This window comes from Parasteatoda tepidariorum, chromosome 9, assembly GCF_043381705.1.
Source record: "Parasteatoda tepidariorum isolate YZ-2023 chromosome 9, CAS_Ptep_4.0, whole genome shotgun sequence".
Taxonomy (NCBI): Eukaryota; Metazoa; Arthropoda; class Arachnida; order Araneae; family Theridiidae; genus Parasteatoda; species Parasteatoda tepidariorum.
The window spans coordinates 1,701,416-1,719,811 of record NC_092212.1 but is presented as its reverse complement, the minus strand read 5'-3'; the positions used below and the strand labels follow the sequence as shown (position 1 = coordinate 1,719,811).

The 18,396-nt window shown below is 32.0% G+C and overlaps 1 protein-coding gene across 1 annotated transcript; it reads right to left on the bottom strand.

Annotated features, from left to right (window-relative positions):
- Positions 1–4,373: 4,373 nt before the first annotated feature.
- On the bottom strand, positions 4,374–16,065 carry LOC107445836 (uncharacterized). Its single transcript, XM_043045918.2, has 2 exons — positions 15,917–16,065; positions 4,374–5,300 (listed from the first exon to the last, which is right to left on the bottom strand). Exons 1-2 carry the CDS (start codon positions 15,975–15,977, stop codon positions 4,537–4,539), a joined length of 825 nt encoding a protein of 274 aa, XP_042901852.1. The 5' UTR covers positions 15,978–16,065; the 3' UTR covers positions 4,374–4,536.
- Positions 16,066–18,396: the final 2,331 nt, after the last annotated feature.

The following is an 18,396-nucleotide window of genomic DNA, read 5'->3' as shown; positions in this document are numbered from 1 at the left end:
GCAGGGAAAGGAATGCCAGGACCCACCCGTGGCTGTTGTGCCAGTGAAGAAAAATGTAATCTAGAGCTAATGCTTTTTTAAATGGACAATTACAGCATCTCTTAATTTTTTTTATTTTCTATCCTAACTTATCTGTAATTCTGCCGACCGGCCTGTATAGGGGGCAGGGAACTGTCCTTGCATCAGAAAGGTTCTGGGTTCGAATCCCGGACAAGGCATGGATGTTTCTTTCTCTCTGTGTGTGTTCTATGTCCTGTCTCCTTTGTGTGTGTGAATGTGACCCTCTCTATAAACGGGTTTGTGGTTGTGTGAATGGTGTGGCAGAAGTCGAATTCTCGGCCACAGATGGCGCCACTGAAAAATAAGAACAATCGCACCCCCTCTACCTAAACAGGCATACGACAACAAAAAAAAAAAGAAATCAGTAATTCTCTCTTGAGTCTGAAAATATGAATGTTTTTTTCCCCAGATATTAAATATCTAAATGCACATTAATAATTAAAACTATTCTCAATATTATTTTTTGAGTAAATATGAATTGCGCTATAGTTTGAAATTATTTATAAATTTTAACACCTTTTTCTGCAATATAGAATTAACAAAGTATGTTTATTGTTAATTTTTCACCTTATTTCTGCTAACTATTTGTCAGTGCATGCAAAGAAGAATTCTTATCCAATTAAAATTAATAAATTATAAATTTTTCAAGAATTTTTTTTTATTAAAGTAGGTGAAGCAGAGCCTTATCCGACATAGAATTCGTTGAATTATTGAATTATAATTCTTTCTCGTCAACTTCTTTTGCTTAACCCTCCTGTTCATCATTTTTGTTCATATTAAGTGCACAGTTTTTAATTTTGCCTATTGTCATAGTCAGGAAGCCAGCAGAGCAGACAATATTATTTAATGAATGGAAAACGAAATAGTCCCGCAGCGGACTAATCGTTAAGACACGGTTCCCAGCAGATCACCGAATCAAGCATCACTGGCTGCGGTCAGTGTGCGGGTGGGTGACCACTTGTATCAGTCTGCGTAGGGACAGAGTGTGTGCGGTATTGGTGCTCGTTAAACTGTGCTACCGTTAAGTGCTCGACTTCGCGTGCAGGTCAAAATTGTGATGGCATGTCTTCGGATCATCCTCAGGGATGTGTCTCAGACCATCGCCAATAGTCCATTGTGCAACTCTAGTGCGACGTAAATGAACTACGACATTTTCCAAAAGGAGATATTTTTTATCATGTCGGTTTTTGTCACGAATTATGCCAAAAATGTTGTAATATACTTGGGTATATTCAACCATAATAATATAATTAGGGTATGCGTACTAATAAAAACTTTTCTTCCTATTATTGAAAATTCATATATATAACTGTGTGTGTGTGTGTGTGTGTGTGTGTGTGTGTGTGTGTGTGTGTGCGTGCGTGTGTCGCTATCTGGCGCGCGCGGGACCATCTCGAATCGTAGCGTCTTTTTTTTCCCTAAATTTGCAAGTTTAAAATCTATTTGGCGATTGCAGTTGGCGTGACAGATCACGATACGAAAATATCCCCTTGCGTTTTTTATAAAATAACGAGTTTAAGAATTTTTTTGAGTACTTTAATAAGTGCTTAAGAGGTGCTTATTTTTTGTTCAAAAATTTGGCTACGCACGCTGATGATTGAAAAATGGCGTATGACTTATGATCTAATGATTGGATTTTCATGCACAGAGACTCGATCTTTATTCTTCAAGGGTTCAACTTTAAGTATGCTGGAGCAGACGATATTTTAAGTTACAAAACAGGCACAAAAATGTGCTTTCTCTGGAATAAAAATACCTTTTTTTTCGGTGGATTTGGATTATTGATCCTCAAAATATGGTAAGGGGGGGGTAGCCGCTATCTGGGAAAAAAGCGTCCCAGGAGAGCGGTCGAAAGATTAGACCATTTAAGGTTAATTTTACTTATCGTAAATTTTTTTAATCGTTTTTCTAAGAAAAATTTCAGTGTAAAAAATAATTTTTAATAATTATAATTATTTTTTTAGCACGTAATTATCTTTTGAACAATTTTATAAAGTTTCGATTCTTTTAAGCTTTCAAGAGAGCGAAATTAGTTTTAAGGAGTTTAAACTTTTGACCAGTCAAAACTATCGGGTCCCTCCTTCACTACCTCCCACATATTTCTGACAGATTCGTTGGGAAAAAGAGTACATTTATTCAGAGAAAGTACATTTTTATGTCTGATTTCTTAATTTAAACTATTCTGCTCTAATTACTTAGACTTTCTATATTTTATTTTATAATCGTCGTTGAATAGTTGACCCAATTTTTTGGGTTTACGACTACTACTGCTCAACTCCGTAGCCTTGTCATTTTGAACTCAATACAGAAAATAAAGGAACTCCTGGAAGAATTATCAAGAGAAATTTGCCTTCGTGGAGGACTTTTTTGGTGGTACTAACCAGTATGTGCGTTACATGGAGAAGAAAGCAACCAATACCTCCACGATCAGCCTTACGACTAGGGTACTGTAACCCATGATCCGTCTACCACTGAAGATATTTTACGTCAGCATTGTGGTCGTAAATCGGATGATTAATATGTAATTCGATATATTTTTTTCGGTCAGACTTTGCTCCTGATAATTTTTTTTTCTCCAAACAGCTAACTGTGGTCGATTGAAGAAAATATTTCACTATTATTATTTTCACTGCTATCTGGGTTTAAAGGGCAATGCTCGAATACGCCATCTGGAGAGAAGACCGGTTCCATGTCTTCCCTCTCCTGTTTTGCACTACGATATTTTTCCTTTATTTAATATTTTTCATATTTAATTGCTAAAAATATTTTTTTAAATTTCCATGATGCATTTGTTTTCAGCTATGTTTAATGTAGTTTTCAGTTCAATATAGAGGTAAAAATTAAAAGATTTTAATCTATTTGAAAATCAAGACTTTGTTGTTGTTAATTTACGTCGCACTAGAGCTGCACAATGGGCTTTTGGCGACGTTGAAAATCAAGACAGAAGCTAACGTACTTTTCCTTCTTCCATGACTCTCCACGCGCTAATGGGGTGTTGCCACAGGCAGAGAGTTCTGCCCTATACCACCTGTAGCCATTTCGATCGCCAATATTGTAGTTAACTTTTTGAATGCTGCTTCAACAAAAAAGCAGCATTTCTTTTTCCCCCAATTTGATTTTTCTTCAAATCACTTTGATTTCTGATTTATTAAAACAACAAAGTATATATTTTCAACCAAAAATATATATATATGTTTCTGTTTATTTATGGATGCATTATTTGTGCTCAGAAATGTTCGACGTTTTTAAGTCCTTAAAAAAGAAAAACTTGGGAGTTTCAAACCAGATTTTTTTTTACACATTATCAAGAGTAATAGAAATGAATTATTAAAAAATAGTAATTAAATATAAAATATGAAAAAAAATAAGAATCTCGGAGGTTTTTTAAAATGATCATTAGTTGGGTAAAAGCGAATTTGAGTTAGGTAACACCCCACCCCCCGCCAAAAAAAAAAAAAAAAACTATCGTTCGCTCGAGCCTTGCTTAGTACATGAAAATCCAATGATTAGATCCTAGGTAATTCAAAGTGTACAGTTTCTTGTTTTGCGCAATGGAGGTGTGGTTGTTAGTTACCGGGACTGATCTTCCTGAAAATATGTGAATTACACAACCCATTTTGTGCTTTAAGCTTTTGTTGGAAGAGTTTTGATGGAACTAACCCTCTTTGCATGGAGAGGAAGGCCACGAAAACCTCCCATGGGTAACCTGTCAGCGAGGGGACTCTAACCCGTGATCCGTCTACCATTGAGGAAATTTTATGTCAGCACAGTGGTTGGTGCAAGCCGGATGCGGAATTCGTATCGACGAGCCATCGCTGGGATTCTAACCAGGTTCGCCTCATAGGAAGGCGAACGCTCTATCCCCTGAGCCATTACGGCACCGGTTTCTTACGTTGTGAAAATGACAGCATTTTTTTTCTTATTTCGAAACATCATAATAGAAGAGCATTCAGACTTTAAAAGTTGTTTTTTGAAACGCTAATTATAGAAGTACAATGCCGATCACAGAAGTGTAACGCTGATCAGAGCAGAAAGAGGTTCGTTACATATCAAATGATTTGGAACTAATTCGAGAAATGTTATCCTGTTTGCAAATAGAATAGGCATCTTAACATTATGCGGTTTTCCCACTACAGAAAATCTGCTTCCCCCGGGCAGTATGTTTCAGTATAAGTGAAAACATACTGGTGTCGGGAAAAAGGAAACCATGGTGAAGGGAAAAGTGTGGTGAGTGGAGAAACCTCGAGCCACCTAATCTACATACAAAGTGTATAATCCGTAGAATGGTATATGTGTAGTTTATTTCATTCTCATGCCAATTATCAATGTAGTTTTATTGAAAACATTTACATATAAGTCTTGATTATCGAATAAATGTTCAATCTATTAATATGAGATGATGAATGAGGTACAGCAGTTAAGGTTTTATTTCTTTCTTGAATTTATTTGCTTGTAATCCTAACGTTAAAAACACAGTTAACCCAGTCTTGGCGTGAAAGCACTTCCAGCATTCAATTGTATTCTGCTTCGGTCCTCAGACCTTCCGAGGCGGGGAGTGAAGCTACTTCCGGCGTTGACAATCATTTTGGTACCATCCGATCTTCCAAGCCTTGGCGTGAAGGCACTCCCCGCGTTCAAATTGATCCGATTGGCTCTCTGTTGTCTGGAGGTGAAGTCTCTAGATCTGCCTAATCTTGGCGTGAACGCGCTACCAGCTTGAAAACGGATTCTTGGCGAGTTTTCAGATCTGCCAAGTCTCGGAGTGAATGCACTTCCTGCAAGCAGGTTTATTTTATTCTTTTTTTCAGACCTTCCTTCCGCTTTCAAATCTCGAGATGCTCCGTTGATGTTTCCGTCTTGGGATCGGCCGAGTCGGGGTGTGAACGAAGGAGACAGGTGGATTGTCTTGATGTCTTCTTTGTCTCTGGTTTCTCGCAATAGGGGAGTCAGAAATCTGACTTCATACTGGTCTCCGTCATCTTTCTCGATTTCTCTCGATTCCGTAACAGATCTTTTTTTCAGACGGAGTTGAGGTGTATCCCTGCCGCTGTATGGCACATCTGGGTCGTTGTCTTCGGAAAAGCGTCTCAAAAAAGGAAGGGGAAGGGGTGCATCAGGAGAAAAAGCCACATCTACGATTCTGTCAAAAGAGGGTTCATAAAGTGGCAATTCATCTCTTCTGTCAATGATTCCCTCCGAGCACAGAAGAGTCTCATCCAAGAAAGGAACGTCCTTAATGCCTAAAAGTTCAAGAAATATGAATGAAATTTTAATTCTTTGAATTAAAAAAAATTCTCAAGGATTAACAATGATTATAAATTTCAAAACAAACTGGTGTATATAGTTAAGCACCCACTTCATTGGGTATAATTAGATTGGACTCAGTATTTTGGTCTCTTTTCATACATATGCAAAGGTATTCCTATTCATTTCCAGGTCTTACCTCATAACTTTTAGAAGTTTTATGTGCCCATTTAGTATTTACAACAGTTGTTGAACAGCCGACCCAATTCATTGGGTTTATGACTACTAATGTTAAACTCCGTAGCGTTGTCATTTTGAACCCAGTCCAGAAGACAAGGGAACTCCTGGAACAAGCTTTGGGAGAAATTTGGGGAGAACTGTTCAATGCCGGTTATAAAATGGAATAAATAAACAAACAAATAAGAAAAACAATAAGTTTACCATCATAGCCTCCTCCTTGCTACCATTTAGAGAAGATTTCATCTTTTTTTTTCTTATTTGCTGTTTTATTATACAAACATTTTGCGATTTAGAGAAATGAAGCAGTATCTCAAGCTAAAAGCTATTCTCAACCATAGGAGAGTAGATGGTAAGAAAAAAGAGAATATATATGATCCAGACGATTTTATGTGCAATAGCATGAGAAAAAAAAGGAGGATTTCTTTTTTCATGATACAGCAAGTTGGCGCCTCTTTAAAAGTGTGTGAAGGTTACGGCTACGAGCTACATGAGTCAACTTTAACTGGCCTCTGCCTCATGTTGCCTAGACGACAACTATTTAAAAAAATTGTTAAAATCGCATTTATTGTCATTTGTAGAGAGAATGGATGTCCCAAGCCAGATTTTTCAGAAGAATAATACATCATTTTACTTTGAAAAATCTTCATAGTAGTGGTTTTTGGATAAGATGTGCTAGTGATGAATGGCATATCCCTTAGATTCCGAAGAAAACGCACGGGCTACCCTCAAAATGTCTTAAAATGGGTAGTCCGTGTCACATTGGGAGGTTAGCATTATCGCAACATCCCATATTTCAAGTCATTTACAAAGTGTATTTTGGCTACAGTAAGAAGTAGCTTTATTCCGATGGTAAATTTTTTTTCTTGTCCAGGTGGGTAGGGAGTGAGTTATTCCTTGTTTAGATATCGACAGATACATGTTGGATTTGTATTGGTTTTCTTTGCGTCCAATGTTAGCTTTATTTAACCTGAAAAGTCGTATTTTAACCTGAAGTCTCTTTCTGCACAGCAAAATCGGCTTTTTCGTGTTATTATATAGGGAAAATAGTGTATTGGGGAGAAACATTATTCCAATTTGGCTCATTTGCTAAGTCACTAGTGGGATGGACCACACTGCAGTTAATTTACGGTAAATTCTACTTCTTATGTGTGTCTACTAGTTAATGTCAAAAGCTATTTGATAATTAATTTAAATTTAATGGCCTGTTTAAGAATTGTCAGAAAATTATAAAATTGCACATTATATAATTTTTTTTATTCTATTTTAAATAGTCGTATGTTTAATTTTTTAAGGTCATATTCTATATTTTGTCTTCTAAAAACTACATTCTTTAAAACGATGTAAAAAATGTGTATACCTCACAATTCAAAATTTTTTCGACTGTTATTAAATAAATTTAAAGAATAATAATTTATTAAATTTGATTTTTACATGTTATTAGCCTTAAATAAAGACATTTTATGTTTGAGTGAGAACTTTCGATTCGCTGAAAATGTTCGAGATGTAGCCATAATTGCAAAAAGTGAAATTTACATTAACGTGTCCAAACTTTCAACCGAAAGCAAAGTTTTAGGTCAATTAACAGTCTGACTTTTTCTGACGTTTCTTTTATCAAACATTGATAATTAGTTTTAAAAATGTTCTGGAATTTCCATTTAATAACAATTCTATTTAACAATTCTATTTCCATTTAATAACAATTCATGTTCTGGAATTTCCATTTAGTAACGTATTGTTGCTGACATGAAAATCAAGGTTTCGGTTTCGATCACTATCTCCCAAACAATTTGGAAATGTGGCTTATTATTATACTGTTGCAATTTCATTTATTCATGAATTTTTATTTATTATAAGATCTTAGCATTCATTATACAGAGAGTGAAAAAAAAAGTCCGGACCACCCTGAATAACTTTTGATCTCATGATCGGATCTTCATGTTCTAGGACTCAATCTTAATGATTCAAGGTTGTGACCTCAAGTATGCTAGTTAGTGCAGACGATATTTTAAGTTACGAAATCAGAGACAAAAACGTACTTTTTCTCAATAAACATACCTTTTTATGAGTAAAATTTATATACCTGTCATTACAACAACAAAAAAATATTATTATATACCTGTTATTACAAACAAAATATTATTATATACCTGTTATTACAAGAAAAATTATATACTTAATATTATATACCACAATGATATACCAATTCAAAAATGTTTCGTCTAGTATTAAATAATGTAATAAAAAATTTTAAGCATTTAATAAAAATTATTTTTCGCTTGGAATTATCTTTGAATCAACGAATTTTATAATTATGTGGAAAAAAATTTCAATTCGCTTTAGAAGTTCTAGAGATATAGCGAAACACGCAAAAAATAAAATTAGCATTTAGGGGTGAAAAATTTGGACGGCTCTCCTGGCCAAACTATTGCGGCTACCCCATATGTTTTAGGAGTCAAGAATCCAAATCCTTTGAAAAAAAAAAGGTATGTTTATTCAAAGGAAGTACGTTTTTGATCTGATTTCGTCTGCACTCTTTAATTAGCATATTTCAGATCAACCCCCTCGAACCATTAAGAATGAGTCCTAGAACGTAAAAATCTGATAAATAATTAGATCAAAAGTTATTCAGGATGGTCCGTTTCTTCTGTTGGCACTTTGGTATTCCTTCGGCATATAAAAGTGAATTTATTTCCCATTTAGAATATTAATTTATAAAAAAGATTAGATAATTACAATTAGCTATAGAATTTCTCTCATTCATGAGATAACTTTTCAGTGAATAACCGTTTAACATTAAGAAATATCAGTTAAAGTTGAACAATCCTAGTTGAATTTATTATAGGGGAAGGGGTTTGAAAATTACTAAATAAAGGATATTCATTTACCGCTGACTTTCATATGTATTCTTGGAGTCCTTGCAGTATTTTAAGACACATTAAAGTGAGAATATCAGCACATTAGTGTTGGAGAGCAGAGAAACAAAGGGATTAAAATTATCAAAAATTAATTTATTTGTCTAAACTAAACGATTATATCTCCAAAAAGGAGTGTTTTCCAGTATTGTATTAATACAGCTAAAGCTAAATATATCAATACAATAGTGTGAGGAACACAAAAAAAAAAAAAAAAAAAANTTCAAATAAAGTAATCATATGCTAGTTTAAACTCAAAAAAAAAAAAAAAAAAATTGAAACGAAAATAAAACACATTAAGCAAAAATTGGAAAATAAAATGTAAGAAAAATACAGAATGAAATATAAAATGTAATCTATAAAAGCGAGTAACGAATTTAAATGAACTTACGCATACCGGAATGATTTAAAAGATTTTCGTATCAAGATTGCCAGATTACACGATATGAAAATAGAAGAAGAACAGAGAAGTCTCTTATGGCGCCCTCTGTTGTACTGTAGGGCGTTTGATTTGTTAGTTGCTCTTGATTGACCCGAAAATGGATGTGCGCAAAGTAATGCTATTATACTGGCTAATTAAAAGTTTATAATTAATAAGGTTGATACTTAATTATACAATTTTAATGATATTAGAAAACCAGCATTTAAAAAAAAAACATGATTTGCCAGGTTTGCACAGATTTTTAGCCACGGATTTGCGTTAGGTAAAAATATAAATTTAAATAACGAAGAAGTTTTTAGTATATTTATTAATAATAATAACATACAATTAACTCAAAATCTTTTTATGGGGAACTTAATTGCAGTAGTTAGGTATCCATGGTTATTTATCAAATTTTGAAAGAGTTTGCCTATTTGATTTTTTGATAAATAAACATTACTACATATTCTTTTCATTCTATTCATTTCATTAAAAATGGTAATTAAGGACATTGGAATTCCAAGTAGTAATTAGTTTATTTATATTAAAATTAAAATAATTTCTTTTATCGTATAAATCAACAATGCGAATATTTTTTTCTTTTTTAATACTGAAATCCAAAAAATAAACGGAGTAAATATTATTTAAAAAATTATGTAATTTTTAAAATTAAAGATAATTAAATCATTAATAAATTTAGAAACAAACATAATATTAAGAGTATAATTTGTTTTCATAATAGTGGAAATTAAGTTAGCTAAGACAGATAACAAAAATTAGATACTTGTGGTATTCAGTCAATTTGAATTAAAAAAATGTTTTCTATTGTAAAGAAAATTATTAAAAGGACAAAAATTAATTAGAATTTCTCAATAATCAAAATCGCAATTAAGGATATTTTTAAAATCATACTAATAACTTAAAACGACATCTTTTAGTTTAGAAAAGGGAATGCTATTGAAGAGATCCTGGAAATCAAAAGACGCAATCGAATTAATTTAACTTTGTTTAATGTATTCGAAAAGTACTCGATTATTAGTAATAATCCAAGAAAAACCATCTTTAATAATTTTATTTAAGTAGTTAGAGGAAATGGTGCCAGGTTTAGTGAGTGTGATTAGCATGTGATTGTTCTAAATTTAATAGGAATTTTATGAAATTTTAAACTAATTATTAAGTATGGAAATTGTATATTATTTTAATTTTTAACCTCTTATATAAAGCTAAACATTTTTTAATGATATTTTAATTTAATTAGTAAGCTCTTAAAATGTTTACTATTTTTCTTAGTTAAAAATTCAATATAGAATTTCTTACAGAAGCTTATTTATTATTAGCCTTGTCTGTGGAAGGTAATTAAATTTTTTTTTTTGTAGTTGCTTAATTGATCGGTCAAATTTAGAAAAAATTATTGAATAGTTACNTCTTGATTCATTCAAATTTATTCTACAGCAAAGCTTCTTTAAGTTGAAGATGGAAACATACATGTTCTATGATGCTAGTTGTTAACTTCTGAAGTTTTTATTAAAATATTTTTATTCTAAGAAGATTGCAGGTGATAAGAACATTGTTGTGAGGGAATGACGCGAAACACTGGGGACAAAGTTTAAAATAGTGCTGTGTTAATATTTTTTTTCAGAAATTAAATTTAAAATTGATTTCCTGAATTCTATATTTCAGTATTCTGAAATAAAAAATACGAATTTGTAAAAAAAAAAATTATTTCAGAAACAATTTTTTTCTTTTTTTAAATCAGCAGTGGGGACAAGTGAGGGAATGACATATTGGTATATTTTAATTACCTAAAATAAATAAAAAATAAAAATTGATAATTTTATTTTTATTCTTTTGTTAGCTTGCATTCTGAAGGACACTTTCCCTGAAAATTTTTTTTCGTAAGTTGTAAAACAAACATAAAATATACTGGGGACATGAAAATGACTGTTTTTGTGAGAATGACCCATATAAAGCTAAACATTTTTTAATGATAATATTTTAATTTAATTAGTAAGCTCTTAAAATGTTTACTATTTTTCTTATTTAAAAATTCAATATAGAACTTCTTACAGAAGATTATTTATTATTAGCCTTGTCTATGGAAGGTAATTACAAATTGGTGTTTTTTTTTTTTTTTTTTTTTTTTTTTTTTTTTTTTTTTNTATATTTTTTTTTTTGTAGTTGCTTAATTGATCGGTCAAATTTAGAAAAAATTATTGAATAATTACCGTTATTTAAATTTTCTTTATTATTGAAAACAAAGTTTTTAAAGTAATATTGAACAACCCATTTCCATTCGTTTAACATACCTAAAGGTAAAGAGAGTCTATTTAATATCTTTAAGCAGAAATTATGGAGATTATTAAGAAAGTATTTTAGAATATTATTAATTGATGAATGGTAAATAGGTCTAAGTTTTGTGCCTTTAAACATTAAATTTCTTAGTTCTAAGCTTTCTATAATATGTAAATTACCAGTAACAATATGTTTATCAACACATTCAAAATATTTTAAATTAAATCCGCTTCGAATTTATTATTTTCAAATTTAGTCCAACGAAAACCTCCCACGGTTAGCCTCAACGCAAGGGGACTTTAGCCCAAGATCAGTGAGAATATTTTACTTTCGTACTGTGATCGGTGTGAGCCAGGTGCGGAATTCGTTTTTATCAGCCATCACTGGGATTCCCATTGGGAGACGAGTGCTCTATCCCTTGAACTAAGATGGCTCAGAACAAATTATTGTAGGATAACTTACCCACTGCGTAATCTTCCCATAATTTGCTTCCATTTTGATGCTTTGAAGAAAAAAATCTTTCGTTGTTGTTGTTGGCGTCGGTCATTATGGCAGAGGGGTGCGATTTCTCTTATTTTCCAGTGGCACCATCTGTGGCCAAGAATTGACTTCTGCCACATCCATACGTCACACCCGTACCGGCTGGATTCAAACAACCGTTCTCATAAACGTGGGTCCAGCGCCTTGCCAACCTGGCTATCCCAGTCCTAAAAATTCTTATCTGCTGCAAATGAGACTTTCTGGTTTAATCTCGGTTTATTAGAACTTACTTTTCTCTTAACTTTGAATCACTTCTGCAGATGAAACAGAATTTGGTATCACTCGAGGTATAGTCAAAGAACGAAGTGAAACTATTCAAATACGTAACGAACGCGGTTAACTGCTCGGTGCTTGTACGTTATACCAGAACTTAAAGGGTAAGTAACATACTCATGAATCATCCTGTTTACTAAGATCCAATGCATCCTGTAGCAAAGTGATGCTCAGGAGGTACGTCACCCAATTCTACCCAATCTAGAAGACAAGGGAACTCCTGGATCAAGTATTTAGAGAAATTCGCTTTCGTGGACAATTTTTTGATGGAACTAACCTGACATTTGCGTTACACGGAGGGGAAAACCAACGAAAATCTACCACCCTTAGCCTGGCAGAAAGGGGACTCTTAACCCATGATCCGTCTACCACTGCGGATATTTTACGTCGGCACTGTAGTCGGTGCAAGCAGGATGCGTATAGACCAGCTATGGCTGGAATTCAAATCCGGTTCACCTCACTGGAATGCTCTATCCCCACCACGGCTCGTAGTCGTAGTAAACTGCAAAAATAATTTAGTCTTTCCGACCACTAAACGCAATATATAGCACCGTAATAACATCTGTATGTTAAGATCATACCGTCAAACGAAAATGTGCATTACGAAAAGATTATGATACTCTATGGTGTAATACATAGCGAATTTTGGTGATGAAAAAAAATCGTGTGTTATGTTAAGTTAATCACACTTTAAAGGGTGTAATTTAACATTAAGCACCAATAATTGAAAAAATTTACAGTCATTTATTTTTGCCAATTTTGGCATACTTTTGGAAACCGTCAGATGACAACAGTAGAATGCCGGAAAATCACCCGGTAGGATTCAGTTTTTCCTCATTCAATTCCATTTTGTTTCAGTTATCATCAGCATAAATATAATTAAAGTCATAAAGGTATTGTTTTTCTATAAATATTTTAGCATGCCTAATTTAAAGTTATTTTCCTGTACTGCTATTATTGCGCTTTTAATTCAAGAGTTTAAAACTAAGAGAGTTGTTATTTTAGTATTACTATTATTATACTGTAATTCTACTCTGTATTTTAAGATAAAGTTATTTAGAAAGGTGGTCTAATTTCATTAACCATTTCACAATTATTATTTTTGTGCAAATAACAATATACTGTTATAATAATAACAATATACTGTTATAAATTACAGTTAAAGAGCTAAGTTAAATGATTTAGAACGTAACGATCAGCTTTATGCACAATGAGATGCAGAGCAAAAATAGTATTTAGTGTATCCACCCGTTCGGTAAGCGAAAATATGAAATTACGGTTGTGAATTCATCAAATTTGTTTCAACAATATAATGTAATAACTTTACAAATGTTACTTTAAAAAGTGATTACTTCTGTTTACCAATAGATCTAAATATTTATATATCTCTAATAGATAATGATATTTGGAGGTGGAGGCACAAGCGTAAGGAAACTGTGAATTCCTTTTAGTATACATAGATGTTAGGTGAATAATTTTAACTTCAGTAGACAAACTGTTTTCTGCCACAAGAAACAAAAATGATTGCGAAGCAATCATCGGGGCTGGTGAGCACAACAAATCTATCCGCTTCAATTTTTTTTTAACTCGAATTCAGATAAGTATTCTCCTGAGCTGTGCGTATTAACAAACTAATTTAATTTTATAAAATATTGTATAAGTTAAAGATTCTTACTTAATATTGTATCGTAAAAATAATTATTCTGACTCTTGTGTGTATCAACTGTAATTAATAATTTCTCTAATCTTAATTAGAAATTTTAGTGACACTGAATAACAAAACAAGATGGCGGCTCTTTACACGAAGTGGTATAAAGGAACATCTTTAGTGTATGCTGTACACTCTAACCCCGGAATAACGCACTCGAGATACAGTAAAAACTCGGTTATAGTGAACATTTTTATGAATCCCGATCGAATTGTTATTTAACTAATGTTACTTCATCCTTCTATAAAAACGGCACAGAAATTTCCAGTTTGCTTAGAGTGAATTCCTTTTTGCATGCATTTAAATTCCAAAGTATATTTTGACTTTCAATTAAAAATGATAAGTCAAAGGAATGTTTAAAATGAATCATTTCGCTGAAATGAATAATGTGAGAAAGTGACACATATGGGGAGAGAGCGACGTAACACAGAATTCAAACGGAAGTTAAAAAGATAAAGACGGAAATTAAAAAGATAAAGGAATTTAAAAAGATAAAGGTGTAAACAGTTCAATATAGGAAGACAACCACTCCGTAAAAAGGAGAATGTTTAGAATCTCAGTTAACATTTTGAATTAAAATGTCGCAATAAGAAATGTTTGTTGTAAGAAAGATATGCATCTTGGTAGAGAGTATCTACATATTTAGTTATTTAATAAATATTAAGCAGATCATGTACTAGTGTAGTTACTATTTTTTAACACTACTGCAATTTGTTGAAAAATATTTGTTATAGATATTGCATAAGGAGAATCACCGTTTACAGTGTACTTATTGCTGGGTCCGACTGTAGTTGACACCATTTTTCGGGAAAGGAAAAGTAAAACTTCTTTTTTAAAGTGTATCGATAGAAAAATTCCTTTTAGAAGCCTACTATTCATAATTTTGTTTATTTGTTCATCATTTGAAATGTTTTTAAAACTAAATGGAGTGAACGCGGAATATCTTTCATATGAATTCTTCTTTGGCCAAGAATGAACAACATCGAATACAATTTTCCTCTCCTCTCCTAAATACTAATATTTTACGAACTTCACAGACTGTAATTGCACTTACCCTGGTGAGTTGGGGTTTTTAATATCTGTTTTATAATTCAAAAATACCTAACAGGATAACCAAAATGTGAAAAAATATCTTACACTAAATCAAAAATACTAAAATTTGTGATTATTTTATGCAATAAATAAGCGCAAATAAGAAAGTAAATTAAGTTTAGTGAATTGAAATTTTACAAAAATATTTTATCGAATTTGTGAGTTTCTAAGTAAAAATACTAATAATTTGTGAGTTTCTAAGTAATAAAAATTTTTCGTCATTATTTAAAGTTCGAGTCTGAGGAAGTTAAATTAAATTTGCTAAATTCATTATTTTTTATATATTTTTTTTTTATTTCGTTAGATTATTTTTTTTCTTTGAGTATAACCAACTTAGTTGATTTAAACTTTTTATTCCGATCAAGCTTTTAGGAATGACTCTGAAGAAGATATAAATAATTCCTTAAAAGAGGTAAAATTACTAAAATTAAAGCTTATTATTACTTTTATGAAATAATTATCAATTAATTTTATATATTAATTAAAATAGAATAATTTTTTTTTTTACAAAAGCACTTATTCTCGTATTTAGGAGTTTACTTTCGTTCAAGTGACAAATTTCTCAGTAAAAAAAAAAAGCATTTTCTGCTATTATTTAAAACCTCGTTATCAACCAAAAAGGTTATCGTCGAAATAAGATGTTTTAAAAACAAAATGTCCTCGTTTGTTTTGTTTTCAATGTGTAAAATTGAATAAAGCAAATAATTATAAAAAAATTAAATAAAAAATTTCTATGGTCTTCAGTAAAATGAAAGAGCGTTACTTATAAGAATCGAAATGATCTAGTCTCAATTCACACTCCAGATATTAGTTTCATTTTATATAAGTTTATTATCTTAAAAACTGTTCAAATTTCTTAAAGAAAACAGAGGTCAGTGGTTTTTCGAATAATAAAATCCACAAAATCGTTCATAGTTCAATGTATAATAATAGCTAATGCTAAACCAATGCGAAAAAATTATTTTTCAAACATCTCTCTGGAACTGACTCATCAAAATGTTTACGTTCGGGGATAAAGTCGATTTTAAGACTCACCGTAAATCACTTCACCGAAGTCGATTTTAAGACCCCTAAAATATATGTTTCTGGAATTATAAAAGATTCGCGAGTCACATAATAACAATAATACTTTACCACAACAATGATGAGATGAGTGAAGAAAAAAAATTATAAGTAATATGATATTGAGTAACATGTTTCTACAAAAGAGAGAGAGCAGAAGAGTCAGTAAAGATGAGAGGGTGACCGTATTTATACGGAATTTTAGTGTGGGAAGTAATATAAATGGAAACGGTTGATGTTCCGTCTTAAGACGGTTGTCCGGAATTTCCTGAAAGATTTACCCCGGATGACACTGACGAATCAAATGGGATTACAAATGTTCTGCCAAATAGAATAATATATCTTACTGTTAATGCCAGCACAATGAAAAATGCTTTTTTAAGCTATAGGAGAATTAATATGTACTCAATACTTTGGAATTATTGGCGAATTATTACGAAATATGAGAGTTATCATGTACTTTATTTGGGTATTTTATGCAATAACAAACGTATTTTAAGCAAAATATGAATGAGTATCGTATATTATCTTATCATTGTGTATTAAGGACAAATTCTTCGTAAAGGCAAGGTGGTAGAGTGATATATGCAATGATTAAAGCTTTGTAGACAAGTTATAAGAGTTAATAAATAATAATAGAGTAATAATAATAATAGAATTGATCATAATTGTAATAACAAGTTTAACTTTTTAACGTAAATTTGGATAGCTTAGTCTTAAACAAGATAATTTTTGTCTAACAGAGAGTGAAAAGCAGATAAGGCACCATCATAAAACTAACTCATGAATACTTGTCTGAGCATAATTTCAAAAAAAAAANTGAATATGGAGTCATTTATGCTACATAAATGTAAAATATCATATGATAGTTCAAAATTTATTAGCAATGAAATCCAAGTAATGCAAATCGTTTTGCATCAAATATGTATTAGTTGTTCATTAAAAAAAATTCTTTGATACACATATATTAATTAATATTTTCCATAAATATATATGAATGTCCTCATTTTTCGAGATCAAACATCACCTTCTAGAAATAAAGAAGGCTTCAGCACGGCTCAATATAGTAGCACTATGCAACGAACATAAACTGTGCAGTGGGTGACAACTAAGAAAGATGTCACTAAGCTGCTCTGTGGTGGTAAATACGAACGTTTGGGCTACTAAAGGATCAAATTTCTTGTGCTGAGGCCTTCTCTTTTCTAAGAGGTATTGGTCATGGTTTAGAAATCTGGTCACTCCCAAAAGTATTTTTTAATTTATGTGGTATGTTATATATATGTCACGGCGAAAGACCGAAATCGGTGGTTGTCGACTTTCACCGGTGAATGTCGACAAACACCAAATACGTCGGTGAAAGATCGAATATTTCATTACATTCTTGTACATTCGGACCCTCACCGGTGTATGTCGACAATCACAGATATGCTTTGGTGAATGTCCGAAATATTTATTACATTCGATTTGATATGAATTTATTCGTGGATATAATTACATTTATTCGATATTTTACCCCTACACTGATGTTTTTTTAAGGTTAAGTGCCACTGCCCGGTATACATTTGCCCGGTATACCCTACACTGATGTTTTTTTAAGGTCAAGTGCCATTGCCCGGTATATATTTGCCCGATACTCCAAACACTGATGTTTCTTCTAATCTATCGTCAGTAAGTATTAAAATATAGAATAAATATAAATATATCAAATAAATATAATAATATTAACGAATAAATTAATATAAAATTGGATATAACAAATATTTCGGACATTCACCAAAGCGACTATGTGATTGTTGACATTCACCGGTGAGAGTCAGAAATAAGGGTATTTAGCAAATATTTCGGACATACACCAAGCGACTACGTGAATGTCGACATTCTCCAGATTTCGGTGTTTCACCGTAACATACATATATGTTACCGTGAATAACCGAAATGGGTGGCTGTTGACTTCCACAGGTGAATGTTAATAATCACGTAGTCGCTTTTCTAAATGTCCGAAATATATACTAGGTTTGCCACTGCCCGGTATGCCCTACATCAATGTTTTTTTTTAAAGTCAAGTGCCCAGTAAGCATTTAACCGGTACTCCGAACACTGATCTTTCTCCTAATCTATACTCAGCAGATATTAAAATATCGAATAAATATAATAATAAATTAATATCAAATCGGATGTAGCAAATATTTCTAACATTCATTGAAGCGACTATGTGATTGTTGACATTCACCTATGAAAGTCGACATTCTCTTGATTTCGGTCATTCACGGTAACATATGTACCAGATATAGTTGATTTCAAGGTCACTCATTAAGGAACAAAACATCAGCTCACTCAATGTGCTGGCTTTGTGTAACAGAAAATAAATCTTTTTTAACTATTCAGAAAGAAAAGTTACCTTGATGAGGCCTCTCTGCTATGTCTAACTGTTGAATGGAGTGGAGACGGAAACAATCCAGAACGTACTTTTAATTATTTTTATTTAATTTTCACAAATAATTATTAGCGGATATTTACTCTATTTGGCAGTATTTCCCGATATACGTATTTGT

Excerpts from the sequence above, each read along its gene's own strand:
- LOC107445836 (XM_043045918.2), bottom strand. The coding sequence starts at position 15,977 with ATGTTACTCAATATCATATTACTTATAATTTTTTTTCTTCACTCATCT. Across the intron at positions 5,301-15,916 it reads CTCATCTCATCATTGTTGTG|GCATTAAGGACGTTCCTTTC; the intron begins GTAAAGTATTAT and ends TTGAACTTTTAG.